This window comes from Cervus elaphus, chromosome 12, assembly GCF_910594005.1.
Source record: "Cervus elaphus chromosome 12, mCerEla1.1, whole genome shotgun sequence".
Lineage (NCBI taxonomy): Eukaryota > Metazoa > Chordata > Mammalia > Artiodactyla > Cervidae > Cervus > Cervus elaphus.
In genome coordinates, this window is record NC_057826.1 from 1,291,396 (window position 1) to 1,310,869 (window position 19,474).

Here is a 19,474-nt window from a genome sequence, read left to right on the forward strand (position 1 = left end):
ACTGATTTTTTTTTTCTTTTGTTGCTCTTGCTTTGGTGTCATATCTAAGAATCCATTGCCAAATCCAAGATCATGAAGATTTTTACCTATATTTTCCTTTAAGAATTTTATGGGTTTTTTAAAAATTTTTTAGGAAATTGTATGGACTTTGCTCATATATTTAGGTTGTTGACCCATTTTGAGCTAATTTTTGTATATGGTGTCAGGTGGGGCTCCAACTTCATTCTTTTACATGTGGAAATTCAGTTTTCCTGGCAACATTGTCTTAGAGGCTGTTCTTTCCCCCGTTGATTGAATTTGGTACCCTTGTCAAAAGTCAATTAACCAGTAGATATGTGGGTTTATTTCAAAGACTTCAGTTCTATCCTATCAGTCTGTATGTTTATTCTTATGACAATACCACACTGTTTTCATTGTAGCTTTATAGTAAGCTTCAAAATTGGGAAGTTATGTTTCCAACTTTACTGTTTTTCAAGATTGTTTTGCTCTTCATTGTTTCTGATATGGCGTCAACTCTGGATTCTTTGTATTTCACTGCACTTCTCACAATGCCTCCTTATTTGTCTGTGCCAGCCCCCCACCCCAGCCCCCCACACACCTCACAGGCCATCTGAAAGAATAGGTCCTGACACTGGATCTATATTCAAGCCTTCATCGAGCACCTGTTTTGTGTAGGAGACACCCCTGGGGAGAACCTGGGGCCCCCTTACTCCCCTCCCTAGGTCTTGCACGTGTTCAGGGGCACGCTGAAGTCCCCCGTGGCTGGAGCCAGGGGACAGGGAAAGACCAGAAGGTGACTGCAGTTGAGGAGGGAGGAGGCTGAGGAATGAAATGCCCATTTCTTGAACAAGTGATTCATTGATAAGAATAGCAAAGAGCTACAGTAGCGAAAGAATGGCTGGAGCAGTGTTTGCACAGAGCCCTGGGGACCCTCCACTCACTCTGCAAACTTTGTTTTTATTTTTCATTCAAGAAGTGTTTATTGAGAAGCTACCATCAGACATTACTCTGGATTTTTATGATATAGAGTAAACAAACAAACAAAAAAACCCCACAAAAATCACTGTTCTCATACAAATAACAAAAATAGAAAAAAAGCACTTGTGAGAGTATTTTTTAAGTTATGACAAGTTGACTGAGAACAAGTCAGCAGTTACAATGGAAAACAGAAAATATTGAGATGATACATTCCAAAAATACATTCAGCAGTCAATCTAGAACTGTGTGTCCAACAAAGTCAGCATCCAATAACGAGGTCAAGCATGTGAACTGTCAGATGAGACACAGGCGGCCTCTTCCTTTGCTGTTCTTCACTTGCTCAGTTGTGTCTGACTCTCCGTGACCCCAGGGACTGTGTCCTGCCAGGCTCCTCTGTCCAAGGAATTTTTCAGGTGTGAATACGGGAGTGGGTTGTCATTTCCTTCTCCAGGGGAGTCTTCCCAGATCAGGGATCGAACCCACGTCTCCTGCATTAGCAGGCAGCTTCCTTACCACGGAGCCACCTGGGAAGCCCGACTCTTCCATTAATAGATTCTAAATAAAAACACTTAAAATCCAGTGTTATCACTGTGCAGACTTGATCCAGTTGCTTCATATAGTTGAAGGGAGAGTGTGCCGGAGGGTGGCGTCCAGTGTTCATGCTCTATAATAAAGCCTGTGACCTTTGAAAAACAACCCCCTCTCTACTCCTCCCACCGTGGCCAGGGGCAGCGGTGGCCTCCAATTTAAGCATTTGCCAAAGCAACAGAGCATAGAAACTCCTCTGCCGTATCACTGTTATAGGGCAAAAAGAGAAACGGGAAGCGGGGGCATGGATGTGGGGTTTGCTCAATTTTATTTCCAATTTAAGGGGAGAAAACTTGAGCAAGTCTTGACGGATGTTGTCTATATTTTCTCAAAGCTGGGTGGGAGGACTTTTATTTGTAGCTGAGAGTCTCATCAGCCTGCCTTGTAGAAGCTTTTCCTGGCCCCAGACTCTTTGTAGAGTTGATCTCTCGAACTGCACTTTAATTTGTACTTTTATTAATATATTTAGTTAATTTAGAAATAAGGGCTCTGAGCTGAGCATCATGAGACTTGGATTCTAATTTCAGGTCTGCCACTGTGTGACCCTGGGCAGGTTCTGTCTCCTCTCTGAGTCTTAGTTTCCACATCCTTCCACATCCTTGGTAAAAGTAAGAACAGGAAGAGATCATGTCAAATGTCAGCACGTTCTCTGATTATATCAATCCATGGATTTAAGGTAATGGTCTAAAAAATCTAAATTGCTTAGTTTTTTATTGCTAATGTTAAAAAAAATGAAATATCATAAACCATGTTCAGTTATTAAAAATTGTCACACAGCTGCCAGGAGTCGCAGTGATTACTTGACTCATTAAGTATCTATGATGAAGCAAAGAAAACCGTCCTACTTGGTTGGTTGAAGAATCTAGGTTACGAGAACTTCTAGGATATGGCCGTCACGTCCACAAAGGTGAATAGGGAAGTTCGATGTGTTATTTGTTCTATTTAATGGTGATGGATTTCAGACTTCAGCTCCAGGCTAAATTTGAGGGGCGACTGATTATTTCAGCCCTCCCGCCTCCCCCGTGGGTTGGTGGAGGCTGAAGCTCGCCCTCGAATTCCAGAAATAGATGCTGGCTTTTCCTTGCTCGTGGTGTCACACAGCTGTCACTGCCGTGCACCCGGTTCATGTCATGGGCTGGGAAGGTAATTGCTAAACCCTTTTCTTGTGCCAGAAGAGCTTCTCATTCCTGGAGCCCCCTCAGAGATGGTGGATTGAGGAAGAGCCAAAATAGGGCACGGGAAAGGACGAGCTCTTGCTACCGAAAGGAAATCACAATTTTGGAAGTGACATTTTCACTGCCGCTCAAATGATTAGGATGCCAGCTAGAGTCTAATAGCTGTTCTCCCAAATATTCTTGGTATTAAATGAATGTTATCTGGGATTTAGAGGTGGCAGCGGTATGTTGACAGTGAATGGGCCTCTCTTTCCTGGTAGAAATAATACTGTCGCCAAATGCACCTTCTTTTCTCGTGAGGGAGACAGTTTGGAGGTGACGCTGCTGTTGCATGTGGGTGACTCGGGGATATGTGGACCCTGGGCCTGCACCACCGTCTCTCCGCTGGACACCGGAAGAGGAGAAAGGCCAGCGTCCAGCTCTCATCTCCCCTTTCCTGCTCGGGGGCTCCCTCCCACCCTCCTCTGCCCTCCACTGGCACCCCGTTCCCGGGGCTCCCCGCAACAGACCTCGTCCTGCAGCAGCATCTGCTTCTGTGATGAAAGCAACGCCAACAGTAACATGCTTATTGAATTTACTCTGTGCCAGCCACTCTTCTAAGCATTTTTAAAATTTCATTTATTTATTAATATTTATGGGCAAGCTGTGTGGCATGTGGGGTCTTAGTTCCCTGACCAGGGTCAAACCTGAGCCCCCCGAATTGGAAGCACAGTCTTAACTGCTGGACCGACAGGGAAGTCGGTCTCCTAAGCGTTTTCGTGTGCTCCTTCCTTTAACCCCGCAGCGAGGCTCTGGCTGATGCGGGAGGAGTCGGGGTGGAGTCAGCACGTCCCGTGCCTCCTCTCCAGCCGCCCGCTCTGGCTGGGCCTCAGTGACCGAGGCTCCCTCTTACACGCACCCCACTCCCATCCGGCTTCACCCCCAAAAGCCTACATCTTCTTAAAAGTCTGTTTTCACCCGTACTTCTTTTAGACTGAGACCATTATTGAAATGTGAATTATTTTATTTTGTAGCACATATTCTGTTCCCAATCTCCCTAGTTTATTAAAACTGGAAATTTTAAATTTATGGACAAGATGTTATGCTATGATCTGCATCAAAATAATATGTTGGGGAGAAATGTGTTAGGGATATACATGAAACAAGATTGAGAACTGAGGGACTTCCCTGGTGGTCTAGTGGCTAAGACTGCACTCCGAAGACAAGTGCAGTCAAATAAATAAATATTTTAAAAAAAAAAGGTTGAGAATTGACTTGATAGTTGAAATAAGGTGACGGGTACATGGGGATTTATTTTGCTATTTCCCCATCTTTGTCTTAGTTTGAAATTTTTAAGAAGAAAGAAACTTTTTACTCTATCACATACAGATATGATTAGGATGCTTAAAAGGTACAGTTACACAGAATTGCGGTGAGCAAACACCTGGTCAAAGGAGCAGAGGCTGTGGATGGCAAATGCCCTAGTGATACCCCAAGCCCCCATTGCCCTAAGATGCGTTTTCTGGAAGAGGGTTTCCTTTGTGATGCTGACCTGAGGGGCTTCCCTGGTGGCTCAGCGATAAAGAATTCCACCTGCAATGCAGGAGACGCAGGTTCCATCCCTGGGTCAGGAAGATCCCCTGGAGAAGGGCATGGCAACCCAGTCCAGGATTCTTGCCTGGAGAATCCCATGGACAGCGGAGCCTGGTGGGCTACAATCCATGGGGTCGGAAAGAGTCGGACATGACTGAAGTGACTGAACACACTTGCACGCCTGTTGCCTTGAGCCGGTTAGAGATTTCTGTGATCTCAGCATTTACAGGCACGTCGGGGAGGACATGTTCCGTGGCTTAGCAGGATGCTTGGCATCAGGACCTCAGGCACAGCTGGAGCTGTCTGGGCACTTTTTCCGAGCCAGCTCTCAGAAAGGCTGCCAGGAGCCCACAGGAGGACAGAGCCATTCGCTGTGAGGCCAGAGCTCGGATATTTCTGAGTCGGGGCAAAGGGTTAATTTGTAATTGTGGGCTTGCATTTCCCGTCTCTCTTTATAACACCCTACAGCTTATACTGGAATGTGTGTTGCTATAGAAATGAGGAAGAGGTCTGAGCTGGGAGGGGCCTGTGAAAGGTCTGCAGTGTAGAGGGAACCACAGCCTGTCTGTCCAGATGTGCGCCTTTGAGATGGCGCTGTGCTGCTAGCGGACGCCACGGGTTCCGTCAAGTTTCTTGAAAATCCTGCAAGCTGGAAAGGCCCCAATGCTCAGAGGATACAGAAACAAGGGCTCCATCAGCATTAAAAAAAAAAAAAAATATATATATATATATATATATATATATATATACATGTATGTATGTATGTATTGCTGAATCTCAGAAATAGTTCAGGGAACATGTGGCATTTTTAGGAGCCTTTTATTTAGCCAAACTTGGCTTTATGCAGGGAGAGGGGGCCCAGCCGTTCGAGTGGCTTGTCTGTAAGGAGCGTCTCAGGCGGAGGGGAGCTGTGGCCCCAGCTCTGCAGCAGACCGCTGGGTGTCGAGCCCGCTCCCCCTGCGCTCTGAGCCCCGGCGCAGTCCCTGTGGAGCTCCGCACCTCCACCGCCTCTGTAAGTGGAACAGTGCCTGTGTGGACGGCATCACCGACTCGATGGACGTGAGTCCGAGCAAACTCCAGGAGACGGTGGAGGACAGGGAGGCCTGGCGTGCTGTGGTCCATGGGGTCGCAAGGAGTTGGACGTGACTGAGCGACTGAACAACCATCTGCTTGGACCAGTCGGGTCACCTGACCAGGATGAGGCCGTTCTCAGAAAGCAATCGGGACAGCGCTTGGCTGCAGTGTTAGCCAAGACGGCCTCTAACAGAAGACCACAGGCTTGTACACAAAAAGTGTTTATTTCTTGTAGTTCTGGAGTCTGGGAAGTCCAAGATCATGACTGGCAGATTTGCTGTCTAGTAAAGGTTCACGTCTGGGTTGCAGACTGCCCACCATGTCTGAAGGAGCAAGGGGTCTCTCGTGGCTCCACCCTCCTGACCAGGGCCCCCTAACATCACATTGGGGGTTAGGGTCCAACATATGAATTTTAGGGGGGCATAAACATTCACACCACACCACTTATTAAAAGTGTCAGTCACTCAGTTGTGTCCAACTCTTTGCAACCCCATGGACTATAGCCCACCAAGCTCCTCTGTCCTGGGAATTCTCCAGGCAAGAATACTGGAGTGGGTTGCCATTCCCTTCTCCAGGGGATCTTCCTGACCCAGGGATCAAACCCGGGTCTCCCACATCGCAGGCAGAGTCTTTACCCTCTGAGCCATTAGGGACGCCCCATATCACTTATTAAGGAAATAATAAAACATATATTCTAGCTTCCCAGGTGGAGTAGTGATAAAGAATCTGCCTGCCAATGCAGGAGATGTGGGCTCAATCCCTGGGCATCTGCTGGTGCAAACCATTTAGCACCCAGGATCCATCGAACGCTGAAGAACAGGAGTGAGAAGAAATTAAGGAGGCTCCTGCCCCAGTTTGGGAGGATACAGTTAACTCTAGAGGGCCTCCACCAACCCGGCTGCTACTGTGGCCCCAGGCCCAGCCACGGAAACCAGCTTCCAGCAGCCAGCTCCCCTGCTCTGACCCTTGAGTCAGCTCTCTGGCGGGAGCATCTGATTGGCCGTACTCAGGTCACATGACACACTCCTATCACTTTCCTCCTTCATTCACCCTTAGGCTTGGCTGCCGGGAAGGGAGAGTCTGCTCCCCTTTTATCCAGGGTGTCCTTCCCCCACTCCCTGCCTGGAAACAAAAAGAAGAGTTTTGAGGTGATTGATTGGCAGCCAAAGTGAGAAATGTCCTCTCCTTTGAGGACCTCAGCCAGGTGCTTCCCGAGCTCCCTGGCGGCCCATGGGACTCTGCATCTAGGCTTTGTGAGGGCTGGTGTTTCCCTGGCACACCTGGAATGGAGCTCTGTACCAACTGAGCTTCCGTGAACGTTTCTCGCTGAGGATAATGAGTGTGTTAGCCTTTGTCGCAGAAGAAAACAAGGATGCACACTTATTTATAGCATCTAGCTTTTTAGTTCAGAACAGACTGTTTCAGCTATGAGCTCCTTTTGTTTATCAGGGAAACAGTTGATATTTATCATTCCTCTTAGCAAAGAAGGAAGAAAAGCACTCAAACATTTGACTGTTTCTGTATATACATTTAAGTACTTGGTGGTTGTATTGCAGTGAACTAGTTGAGCGGAGCTGTTGGAACACACCTCCTCTCTGATCATCGTCCACCTCCTTCTCTGCACACACTGACTCCTTTGCCTCATTCCGTCAACGCGGTCATCATTCTCATCCCTCATCCCCCTTCCCTAAATCAGTTTCCAAATGCTGTCAACTTTTCACCCTTCTTCTCCGTAAGCCCTGTCCACCCCACGTTTCCCCGGCCGTACCACCCCACACCTGGGCTGAGTCTGCCCCCGGCACCCCATCCTGCCTGCTCTACCTTCTCAGCGAGCTGCCTTCCTCTCGTTTACTCCGCTGCGCTTCCTAAAGGCACAGTGGTGCCTGCTTGTTGCTCGTCCATGTAGCGGAGCAGGTAAGAGGGCTCGGGGGCTCTGCTGCTTGGCGTCTGCATTACTGAGAGGTGTATCCAGAAGGCGCTAACAAGCTGGTAGCGCCTTAATGGAGCGCGGGTTGGTTTTCTCCACTCGGTAGGAGGTCTGCAGTGTCCCACGGCGTCCAGGCCGGCCCATCTCCCTGCTCAGGCATCCTGGAGAGGCACGTCTGTCCTCACTTCCTGGCCACCCCACCTCCAGTGTGGAGTCTGCGTCCCGGGCAGAAGACAGGCCAGGGCCGAGGGCAAGTGTGCGCCAGCTGAGTGCTCCTCCCTTCAGCTCCGGCGGACACCCTGGTGCAGGGTGGGGCCTCGTGGCCAGCTCTGAGCTCTGGGTGCTCCTCCCTTCAGCTCCGGCGGACACCCTGGTGCAGGGTGGGGCCGCGTGGCCAGCTCTGAGCTCTGGGTGCTCCTCCCTTCAGCTCCGGCGGACACCCTGGTGCAGGGTGGGGCCGCGTGGCCAGCTCTGAGCTCTGGGTTAAGTGTGTCTCCAGGGTGGTCGTGATGAGGGGGCAGTGTCCGTCTCGCAGCCGCTGTTGGCGTCCTCATTTGCCGCCCGGTCATGCCCGACTCGCTGCGGCCCCGTGGACTGTAGCCCACCAGGCTCCTCTGTCCTTGGGATTCCCCAGATCAGAATACCAGGGTGGGTTGCCACTCCCTTCTCCAGGGGATTTTCCCGACCCAGGATTGAACCCAGGTCTCCAGCATTGCAGGCGGATTCTTTACTGACTGAGCCTCCGGGATGCCCTGAAGTACCAGTTCCAAATCACAGCTGTGTGTTTTCTCTTCTCATCTGTCAAAGCCCAGCTCCAGTACATTCCTCCAGGATGCCATTCCTGTTCCCCAAGACCTCCTTCCCATGCTCTCTGCTTCCCCTTCTCAGGACCCTTGTCAGTTGGGACCTTGCATTTGAGTAGTTCAGTTACCTGCCTCTTTGCCTGTACCGCATGAAAAGCTCCTTGGGGTCAAGGGTTGGGTTGTACAAATAGATGAATGTCGTATGCGTGATCCTAAATGGAAATAACCACAGTCAAAAAGCTACACACTGCGTGGTTTCATTTCTATGACATTTCTTGCAAAGGAAAAGTCATAAGGACAAATGTAGGTTCCGATCTTGAAGTGGGGGGTTGGGGGGAGGGCAGGCAGAGACAGTGCCAGGACAGTTTCTCTGCAAAAGAACACAGGAGAATTTGGGGGTGGGCGCAGATTGGACTGCACTTCATTTAGTCTGTCTTGGTGGTTACACTGTTATATACATGTGTGCAAACTCTCAGAACTAGACGCTAAAATGCGTAAGATTGACTGTAAATAAAACATGCGGAAACTGAACCAGCAAAGGCTGTGTTAGCAGCTGCAGACCGTCCTGTCCCAGCCTCCGGCGCGGGGTGTGGTGGCCGGGGCCCGAGGAGGGGCTCGCTGCGGGAGGGTGCGCTCAGCGCTCCGGGAGGCCGATCTGGCGGGACCGGCCTCGTGTGCACAGACACACGCTTACACCTGTCCAGCTGCGACACCTGCCGCTCTCACCCGTCTGTCTGCCTTCCTCTTTCCGAACCAGTGCTTGGAGAGAGCCATGAAGTTCGCCTTCGAGGAGTTCCACCTCTGGTACCAGTTCGCTCTGTCGCTCATGGCTGCCGGAAAAGTGAGTCTCCCTCCGCGCCGCGCAGCCCTCCGCGTCCGTGGTTAGCTTGACTTGCATGGGGTGCGGTGGTGCCTGGCAGACGTCTGCACTCAGAGCTCTCTGAAACTCTCCTGTGGTCATTCAGAAATGAATGGTCACGTTTCACTATGTGGGGGCCCACATGGAGACATCAGTGAGAAGGAAAATTTTGAAATTCTTGCATTTTTTTCTAGTCATTGTAACTTTATTAAGATGTGGCTTAAACTAAGGTTGGTTCTTCACACCAACCACTTTCACTCATCTGAGTGTCAGCTGCTCCTGGAGGGCTACGTCTGTTATCTTTAGCAAGACATGGCACGAGGCTGCGTGTGGTTGAAAGCGAGGACTGTGGAGAGGGGCCTGGCGCCGCGCTGGCGGGCTTGTGCCCCACAGCGGGTCCCCCAATATCCACCCCATAGACCCGTGGTGCCAGCCTCACAGAATTGTCGTCAGGCAGTGTGATGACACTCACAAGGCGCTTAGGAGAGTCTCAGCACGAACACACTCAATAAAGACAGTGGCCACTGCTTTTCTTCTTAATTTGGGCCCTTTAATAAATAGTTAAGTCTGAGACACAAGTTTTTTTGGGGGGGGGGCAAGTGGAGGCAGAAATTTGTATGGTACGCTTTAAATTGGGCTTCATTGGTGGCTTAGATGGCAAAGAATCTGCCTGCAATGTGGGAGACCTGGGTTTGATCCCTGGGTCAGGAAGATCCCCTGGAGGAGGGCATGGCAACCCACTCCAGTATTCTTGCCTGGAGAATCCCATGGACAGAGGAGCCTGGTGGGCTACAGTCCATGGGGTCACAAAGAATCAGACGCGACTGAGTGACTAACACACACACACACACACATTTTAAGTTGGGTAGTTTATTTTTATAATACCATAACCCCCCGCTGTCTTTTCCCCCCTTACTTTTACAAGTAGGGAATAAACTGAGGGCAGCAATTCCAGGGAAGCATTTTCACTTGCTCTGACCACAGTTTACTCCCCAGTCCCCCAAAAGTTCCAAGCTCCAGTTACCACCATCCCCAGGCCCCTGCTCGGTTAGGCTCAAGCTGGAAAACCTTATTTAGAGGGTGTCCTCACCAGAAGCCCCTCTGGGAAGCCTTCAGTATTTGGTCCTGGGCAGAAATGCTGAGTCTCACATGGACGCTCTCCTCTCGCCAAGTCCGCGCGTGCCGTGAAGGTGCTGAAGGAGTGCATCCGCCTGAGGCCGGACGACGCCACCATCCCGCTGCTGGCCGCCAAGCTGTGCATGGGCTCCCTGCACTGGGTGAGTGCCCGCGAGCCCTTCTCCGTCATTGCTGGGCGGAGAGGAGGCTGCTCGAGCCCCGGGCTCCTGGCCTGGGCCCCTGGCCTTCTCAGGCCTCAGCTCCCACCCCAGGGACTTCGGGGAATCAGTAAAACTCCAGGTGCTTCTTTTTCATGGGAATGTGCTTCAAAGGTAGAAATGGTGAGAGAGAACTGGAACGGTACTCAGATGCGTCCTGTACGCAAGTCACACAGGACTAGAAAGCGCTGGTCCCTCAGCGGCTCCCTCTTAGCCGAGCTCTTCTGTAAGGCCGAGAGTCACCCTCTGCTTTAGTGCGTGTGTAAACCCAGCCTCCTTCATCCTTCTCCTTGCACAGAGGCTTTCCTCTCAAAGGTTCTTGTTCGGGTTAGGGTCTGGGAGGAGCCTGATCTGTAACAATTGTTGTTCTGTGCCTGAATCCTGTCCGGCTCTTTGTGACCCCACAAACTGCAGCACACCAGGCTTCCCTGTCCTTCACTGGCTCCCGGAGTTTGCTCACGGCCATTGAGTCGGTGTAGTTCCTCACAAGTATACCATTGGCGCAGACGCTAGAAAACTCAGACTATTGCTGGTACATAGATGACTGTCACATATAGTGGAGTCTGAATGTCTGTCTTTAACTTCATGTTGAGGTTAGTGATGGGAAGTTGCCCCAGAGACTGAGGCTCTCGGCTAAGGTTTTCTAGCATGGTCCTTGTTGCTTGTTTACGTTTATTCTCACCCAGCGGAGGGGGAATTGGAGGTGGGGGGAGGCGGGAAATGGGGAAGAAGACAGGCATTTTGAAAGAGCAGGGTCTCACCTGAAACACAGCTGTGAGGGTGCCGTGTGGTCCACGCAGGTTTCGGCAGCTTGGCGTGGCAAGCGAGGGGGCAAGCAGGCAGAGTCTGAGCGGGGCCAGGGCGGGGGGCCAACCTCTGCATTTTGAACATGCCGGCTTCCAGCGGTGACTCTGCCACACACCTTCCAGCGATGGCATTGTTCATCTCCATGGCGCCTTAAATAAACCTCTTTTTTTCGAGATGAGAATAGCAAATCATTTCTGTATTTTTTTGTATTTTTATTATTAAAATTTCCAAATATCACAGAAGTAAAGAGTGTAACCAGCTATCACCCATGGTACTGTCAGCCAGCTTCAATAATATCAATACTTATCATACTCCAAAGGAACAAGTCTTGTTACTTTTGTCTCTAACGAGATGTATAAAAGGTTGCCTTATTGTGGGTGTAATTTGCAGGTGCACTTTCTCCCATTGGAATCTGCTGATATGAGATCCACGTGTTGTGTATTGTACTGGGTTGGCCAAAAAGTTCATTTGGGTTTCTGGCATGTGCGTGCAAAAGCCTGAACGAACTTTTTGGCCAATTCAATAAAATAAATAGATGAAGTTTTAAAATTTTTAACAGCTTATAGGAAAGAAAATCCAAGCCTAAAGGATTCTTTCTGTCATGCTAAAAAGGAAAGACTCAAGCACAAAACGTTTCAAGAACTTTTTTCTTTACAAATAATACATACAGATGTGTGTACCTTCTGAGTGCCTAGCACAGCCTCGTCACAGAGCCAGCTGGTGCAGGGCAGAGACGGAAAAGAGCCCCCCAGAGTGCGAAAGGGGCCTTGGGAAAGAGGGCAGCAAAGCAATACAGGGAAGTTTAAAGGAAAAGGGCCAGGCGGGGGTCCTGAGGCCTGTTTGAGAGGCTCAGGTTAAGAGAACGCAGTCTCCAGGGTGGCGCTGAAGGCTGGGGACTTATTTGAACAGTGACTCATCAGAAATCGTCTTTGGCAGCAGATGCTTTTGGGAAGTCGCATTAGAAATTCTGCAAGTTGTTGTTGTTTTTAACTGATCTGGTTTTTCAGTTGGAAGAAGCTGAGAAGTTTGCCAAAACGGTGGTTGATGCAGGAGAGAAAACGTCAGAGTTCAAAGCCAAAGGCTACCTGGCCCTGGGGCTGACGTACAGTCTGCAGGCCACTGACGGTGAGTGGGGTCCCGCCCACAGGGCCGCGGGACTGCGGGCCCCCGAGTCTCCGGAGGGCGCGGGGCGGGTCCCCCGGTCCCATGGCGCCCTGCCCCCGGCGTCCTCTTTGCTCAGGCAGGGCAGAGACTGGGAGGGGGTGACAATGGCCCTGGCCACCCAGGCCCCTCTTCAGGGGGGCGTGTGCTGGTGGAGCCCCGCTGGCAGATGCTGTGAGAGGCAACTCAACCCACCCGGCCTGCACGCAGCCGTGCCCCAGCCCCGGCCCGAGCCCGCCCTGTGTGAAGGGGTGTTGGTCTCAGGCACCAGAACGTAGGCGTGTTCAGGGCTCACCTTGGTTCTCAGTACCTGCCCCTCTCGATCTGTGCGTCCCAGTTCACGGGCATGTGCGTGTGTGGTCTAGGGGCGCACAGTACCTGCAGTGACACAGGGTGGATGTACTCACTGTTTCAGTAGATGTGGTTTTGGCTAAAACAAGAAATCTTAAGTATATTTTCTGTGCTTAATGAGGTTTTCAATTCAATGTTTTTAGAAAGGGTCAACTGATAAATTGTTTTTATGAACTCTTTCTATTATTTCTTTAATGTTTTGCTGTGAAATGTAACACAGATAACCAAAAAAAAAAAAATCTCAAAAATGATTATCTAACTCCATAAATTAGTATAAAGGAAAATATTCTTACAGTCCCCACCCTGCTCAGGAGATAGATCTTTGCCAGCCTCTTGGGAGCCCTTCATGTGTTCCAGCATCACGAGCTGCCTTAAGAGAAAACACTACCCTAGCACTCATTTCCTTTTTCTTCCTTCATAATTTTGCTAGATTTTATTTTACACATTACCCCAAATCTTTCTTTCCTCTGCTCTAAAATATCAAAGGTTCTGGAGAAATTTCGCATATCCATTGATTTTCAGTAATGGATTTTTGGCTAATTTTTCATATACACTTGATATACTGGCAACACCCAAAACATCTTTTAACTATAGCAGACTTTCAGTGAAGTGAAATGTAATACCTTGTATTTATCCATGTAAGTTCTTGGTTACTTATCAGGGGTTACTAATCAGGTTCTTGGTTACTAATCAGGGGTAAGTTCTACCCCTGATTAGCCCTGTAACTGGGTGAGTTGCATGGCCCTGTTGGGTTCATCTGTATTCGTGGTTCCCCTGGTTCACCCCTCTGCTTCCTTCTTGTTCACTTACTGTTGTTCTGAGTTAGCCATGGGTTTCAGCTACATCCAGTTCTGGCAGCCTTCCGTCATCCTCAGAGCGATGTCAGGATGGGCTCTGCCTTGTTGGATTCGTTAGATAAGGGCCATCTCCAGAGAAAACCATAAGAGGCTCCTCTAGGAGTTTTTCTGCTGTTGAAGTAAAGAGTATCTTTTTAGTTTCTACCAGATTCTGAGGTGCCATTTCTCATGTATATGGGGGAAGGGTTGAGCTGATTTACAGTCTCACTGGTAAAGAGTTTGCCTGGTCTGTCTCTGGGGTTCACATCAAGATATCAGAGGTCCTGGCCATTGCCCACATGAATTTAACTGGTCTTTCATGGTGTCCTTGGTTCTTGGTGCTGGAAGGATCTCTGAAGACTGTCTAATCCGCCCACTGGTGCTTGAATCTCTTCTAGTCCATTTTGGCAGAGTCGTGCTTCAGCTGGGGATGACACGCCTGCCTTTGAGAATGTTTTCCTCTCTGGAATTCCCAGCTGGTCTTTTGAAGATGGGCCCCTTTTCCTGGGGGTGCCAAGATTGACAAGCCACCTCCCATTCTCCCCTTGGCATGGTTGCAGAGTTATGCCCAAGCGTGAGGACCTCAGGTTGACCTGGCCTTTGTCTGCCATCCTCCTCAGCGCCTGGGATAGACTGGGAACGTAGGTACCCAGAATCTGTGGCTCTTAATCCAGTCAAATGTGTGGTTTTTGTGATGTTTATATTTGTTGAAAACTCCCTGATCTCCACGCCACTGACTAACTGTACCCTTTCCTTAGCTTCTCTGCGAGGGATGCAGGAGGTCCTTCAGAGAAAGGCGCTTCTTGCATTTCAGAGGTGAGTGGGAGTTCCTCTCTTCACTCGGCTGTACACAATGACACCAGAGTGCGGTGAGTATAAAAAGAAGAGATATTTATAAGGATTATGTAAACAGTGTTCCACCCCTGGGAGTCTTTCCTTTTGAGCACTGAACATACAGCATAGAACTTACTGCATCACTTGTTGCGATGTAGATCTGCAGGCTTCATCGGCTTATTCATCTGGGCACATCTTCATTCCTAATCAAGTTATTTCAGCTCCAAGAGAGATACTTTTTATGTCCATGGAGATGATTCCTTTTATTAAAGACATTTTTCATCATCTAGAAAAAGGATCATTCTTTGCTCGCTTTTTTTTTTTAACATGTCAAGCTGCACATTTTTATATTAGGAAATGAAAAAAGCCAGATATTAGGACAGTCTCTCAAAGACTATATAGGACAGTCAGGCCAGCAGGCCCCAGGCTGCTCTATCCCTGCCATGTTCCATAACACCTTACAGTCACCTCCATCGCTGTGCCTTTCATGAAGTTAGAGAAGGCCTTCTATTAGAAGATGCTTGTGTGTCCCAGGGCCCTTTCACACCCTTTATTTGATCCTTGGCCCACATCAGTAAGTAGATAAGACAAGGTGTGTGTTCACTGCAGCTGAGGGTCTGAGATGCAGGGATGAAGACCCAGAGGCCTGTGGCTGTGGAAGTTGGGAAGGTCAAGGTCTCTGATGCTGACCAGCTTCTCTGGTACCCACTACACCACTGCTGCTGCTAAGTCGTGTCTGACTCTTTGCAACCCCGTGGACTGTAGCCAGCCAGGTTCCTCTGTGCATGGGATTCTCCAGGCAAGAATCCTGGAGTGGGTTGCCACGCCCTCCTCCAGGGGAGCTTCGTAACCCAGGAATTGAGGCCAGGTCTCTTACGTCTCCTGCGTCATATTGGTTCTCTACCACCAGTGACACCTGGGAAGCCCCCCACACCACCATGCCCTGATCTGATTCTTGCTGGAGGGATAATGAATCACTGAAAGTGTAGCACCGTGACGTCCAGTGTAGAATTGGTATTGATCCTGTCGCCTTAAATATCTGTGCTACCCTGACTTCTTGGGGTTATATTAGAAGCTCAGTTACCTACCCTGACGTTGGGGGAGGCTCTCTGAGTCCCTGATAATTGTTGTTAGATCTCTGTTCTTAGAACCAGGGTTGCCTGCAGATCCGTCACCGTGGACGTGCTCCTTTTTTCATGAAATCATTACCGCTGGGTTTCAGTTAGTCTGAGATGCTTTCATCTCTTTCCTTCCCCTTTCCTAGCAGGCTCGCCATAGCTCCTTCACACTGCCAGTCCCAGACTGGTTAATGACAGAGTACCAACTGCCAGCTGCAAGCAGACCTCCTGTCTCTGTGCGAAGTTTCTGTTGATGTTCTTCAGCACCGAGTGTGGAAAGCATTTCCATTTCAAATGATTTGGAGTTTTAAATTCTCCAGTCCTAGTTTGTAAAACCCACACATGGATGCCTAAGAAAGTGGTTATTACATCTGTTTCACTTTTCTTAAACCAGCTCATCTTACTGGCTCTCTAAAAACAGCCATGGTGGTGGTCTGCCTTGAGCCGCAGAATTCATAACTTCATGTTATGTAACAGCTGTTCCCTTGGCCTGAATTTCTTTTTGTTCCTCTTCTGCTTAGTTTCTAATTCAATGGGATTTTTAAAATATTAGTTCATATGGGAATAAAGAGGAATAAAATCCTACTAACCCATGTGATTATATTGGGGAAGGCTAACCTAAATTTGTATTTATGTGTATTTAAGTATATTTTTCAAAGGAATCAAAATATTTTGTTTCAAGTACACATTAACTAGGACTCTCCAAGTGTTACAGTACATGTCACAAAAATCTATAAGGAAAAGATTTTAAGTACATAAGAAGGATTTGTATTACTTCTTATATATATGTAAATGGATATTTAAAAATCATTTGGGTGAGAATTTTTTTTACCATATATTTTAAGTCTTCCCACAATTCTGTTAATACAACTGTTTGGTAATTTTTGGTTAAAAAGAAAATGATGTAACTCAAAAAGTGGTGAGTTGCAGAGCTAACAGGTGAATTGACTCAGTTATGACTGGAGTCAGAATTCAAAAAGGTCTGCTCCCTCTTGGATTCAGAAAGATGATTTTTGAAGACATCCTAGTTACGTGATTGCACCATAATATTGAGACCTTCAGCTGTTCATATGCTTACAAGTTCGGCCTAAGAGGTTGAATCAACTCATTTGTCCTGTACAAAAGTGTAGTGAAGAAAACCAGTGTTGTCTGCAGAGCTTTCTAAGAAGATGAGTTGATCTGAGTGGGGGCTCTCACTGGGGCTAGGGCCTGGCATCACAGTAGGTCCTGCACATGGGGATGGATGGAGGCACGGCTGGGTGAACGGCTGGCTGGCTGGGTGGCTGGATGAATGGATGAGTGGATGGGTGGATGGATGGATGGAGGCACGGCTAGGTGAACGGCTGGCTGGCTGAGTGACTGGATGAATGGATGAGTGGATGGATGGATGGATGGATGGAGGCATGGCTGGGTGAACAGCTGGCTGGCTGAGTGGCTGGATGAATGGATGAGTGGATGGATGGATGGATGGATGGATAGATGGATAGATGGATGGCTGAGTGAATGGATGGATGGATGGATGGAGGCATGGCTGAGTGAACGGCTGGCTGGCTGAGTGGCTGGATGAATGGATGAGTGGCTGGATGTATGGATGAGTGAATGGATGGATGGATGGATGGAGGCATGGCTGAGTGAATGGCTGGCTGGCTGAGTGGCTGGGTGAATGGATGAGTGAATGGTTGGATGGATGGATAGATGGATGGCTGAGTGAATGGATGGATGGATGGATGGAGGCATGGCTGAGTGAATGGCTGGCTGGCTGAGTGGCTGGATGAGTGGATGGATGGATGGATGGATGGATGGTGGCCTCAGTGGGCCAGTAGTTTAACAATTATTTCTTTTCCTGTGGAAGAAACATGGAATTAATGAATATGGAGGTGCTTTGACAAGGGAAGCACTTTGTGAGCTTCCCTGTGATGACACTTTTAGGAATTCAAATTTCTCTTAGCAGCTTCACCAGGTACTCACCACGTGGGAATGGGGTTTAGAGGGCTGCTCTAAATTCATGTACAGAGTCCAGCAGGCTTGTAGTTTTCAAGATCACTAACGTCCTTCCTTCACCTGCACTGCTTGATGATTTCTGTCGAGCAGGGTTTCTGTGGGCGCACAGATACGGTGTCGTCACAGGAAGCCTCGCGGCCAAAGTCATCCTGCACAACTGGAGAGAGGTCTTCAGAGTCTCCCTGAGATGAACACCATGAACTTTCCTAGTTTTCTTGGGCAGCTTCATGTCTCCTCTTTTCTTTCATAGGCTGAAGTGACCAGATCAACTCTTTACCAAGTTAATGGAAATGAGATGTTTTAAAATGTGTATGTTTAAGTTTTAGCTCATTAGAAATTTGGCCACTGAATATTCATTATTAGCCGCATTGACAATTCTTCAGATGTTGTCCTAATGCATCCCAGTGATGCCAAGATTTCTAGCACATCTCTTTCTCGGTGCTGTGGATTCATAGTTGATAATCCTTTGAAGATGCTAAGTAGGACCCTTGGTCAGAACCATTCTTATCCACACCTTGAGTTATCCAGACCACTGCCAGCTTTCTACTTGGTTGGTGTTGGGTAGAGGCAACCATGATTTAATTTAACTTCATTTATAAAAAATCTAAACCGTGCTGAGAAAATTACAGCTCTGTGGAATTCTTTTTGAGGGTTGTAGGAAGCTGGTTTTATTAACTGTGAAAGAAGATGAGATAAAATTAATAATGCTAACTAATTCAAAGTCTCTTCATAATTCATTTTGTATTCATTTTCCCTGAATAATTGGGAGAGACAGAAACCATGACATTCCAATCTTACTTTTTATGAACACCAAAGAAAAAAATTTTTTGATGTACAAATTCATGGAAAACCAATGCCTGTCAAGTAATAAAAACTGGGGCATTCTGAGTAGGCCTCTGCTAGAAATAAGACATCTCCAAGGGCAACACAGGCAAGTCTTCAGCCTCAGCTTCTTAGACTGAAGTGAGAGAAGTCCTCTGGCCGTGTCTTGAGGCAAGCGTATTTCCTAAGGATGGGAGTTTTGCTCTTAAGATTGTAAAAGGGACAGAGGATACCACCTCCACCCCCTAGTTCCCCCAAGTCCCACACACGAGCTACAACATTTGCCCAAATCAGTTCAGTTCAGTTGCTCAGTTGTGTTCGACTCCCTGCAACCCCATGAACCGCAGCACGCCAGGCCTCCCTGTCCATCACCAACTCCCAGAGCTTGCTCAAACTCATGTCCATTGAGTCAGTGATGCCTCCAACCATCTCATCCTCTGTCGTCCCCTTCTCCTCCTGCCTTCAGTCTTTCCCAGCATCAGGGTCATTGCCCAAATAATGCCCTGGCTTGTTGAACTTCACATATTTTCTGGGTTGCAAACACTCAGAAGACTTTTTGCCTTTTTTCCCACAGCAGACAGACAGCCCCATTAAAAAGGCCTTATTACCGTAGAAATCCGTCCTTGGCGTGTTTGCCACAGTTGACTCCATAGTGATTTGGTGTTCTTTTTCATCTTGAATTTGCTGGTAGAAGATCCTTGCTTAATCACAGAATGTTGACAGAAGAGCCTGAAGTTTTGCTCACTATCTGGGCCTCCCCTTTTGTAATTAGTCTTCGCCACAGTGCCTTTTAAAGAAAGTAAAAGTTTGTTTTTCTCTTCTCACTGGACTGTTGAACACAGAATTATGTCTCATCTATAACCACATTTTGCATTGCTTATAAAATACAACTGACTTCCACGTAAAAGCAAGGATGACATGTTTGCCATCAAGCAAGAGGCCAGTATAGCCTCTTCCTGTTGGCACCAAAAGCCAGTTGATAGACTAAGTCTAGTGTCTGGCCATTAGAAAACTATGTCGAACTTAGTAGAACCTTTAAAAGACTGAATGAGTATCCTCCATTTCTCCCTACGGTTCATCGAAAAACCAAAACCTCATTTTGCAAGCAAAGCCAGGCCTTTGATTTTCACATGGTTTCTCTGAAATCCAGAAATTTGGATGAAGTAGCATCAAGGCCAAGCCATAACTCAACCACAGCAGCCGTCGCCCTGCCGGGAGTGCTCACGACTCGCAG

The 19,474-nt window shown here is 48.2% G+C and overlaps 1 protein-coding gene across 6 annotated transcripts in view; it reads left to right on the top strand.

The window, feature by feature from the left end:
* Nucleotides 1-19,474, top strand: part of TTC7B (tetratricopeptide repeat domain 7B) — a 265,511-nt gene that overhangs the window by 155,605 nt on the left and 90,432 nt on the right. For all 6 annotated transcript variants that reach the window (XM_043920987.1, XM_043920988.1, XM_043920989.1 and 3 more), the window contains exons 10-13: nt 8,875-8,958; nt 10,149-10,253; nt 12,125-12,242; nt 14,224-14,281. In XM_043920987.1, the coding sequence (XP_043776922.1) occupies nt 8,875-8,958; nt 10,149-10,253; nt 12,125-12,242; nt 14,224-14,281 (365 nt within the window). The remainder of the gene's footprint in view (nt 1-8,874; nt 8,959-10,148; nt 10,254-12,124; nt 12,243-14,223; nt 14,282-19,474) is intronic.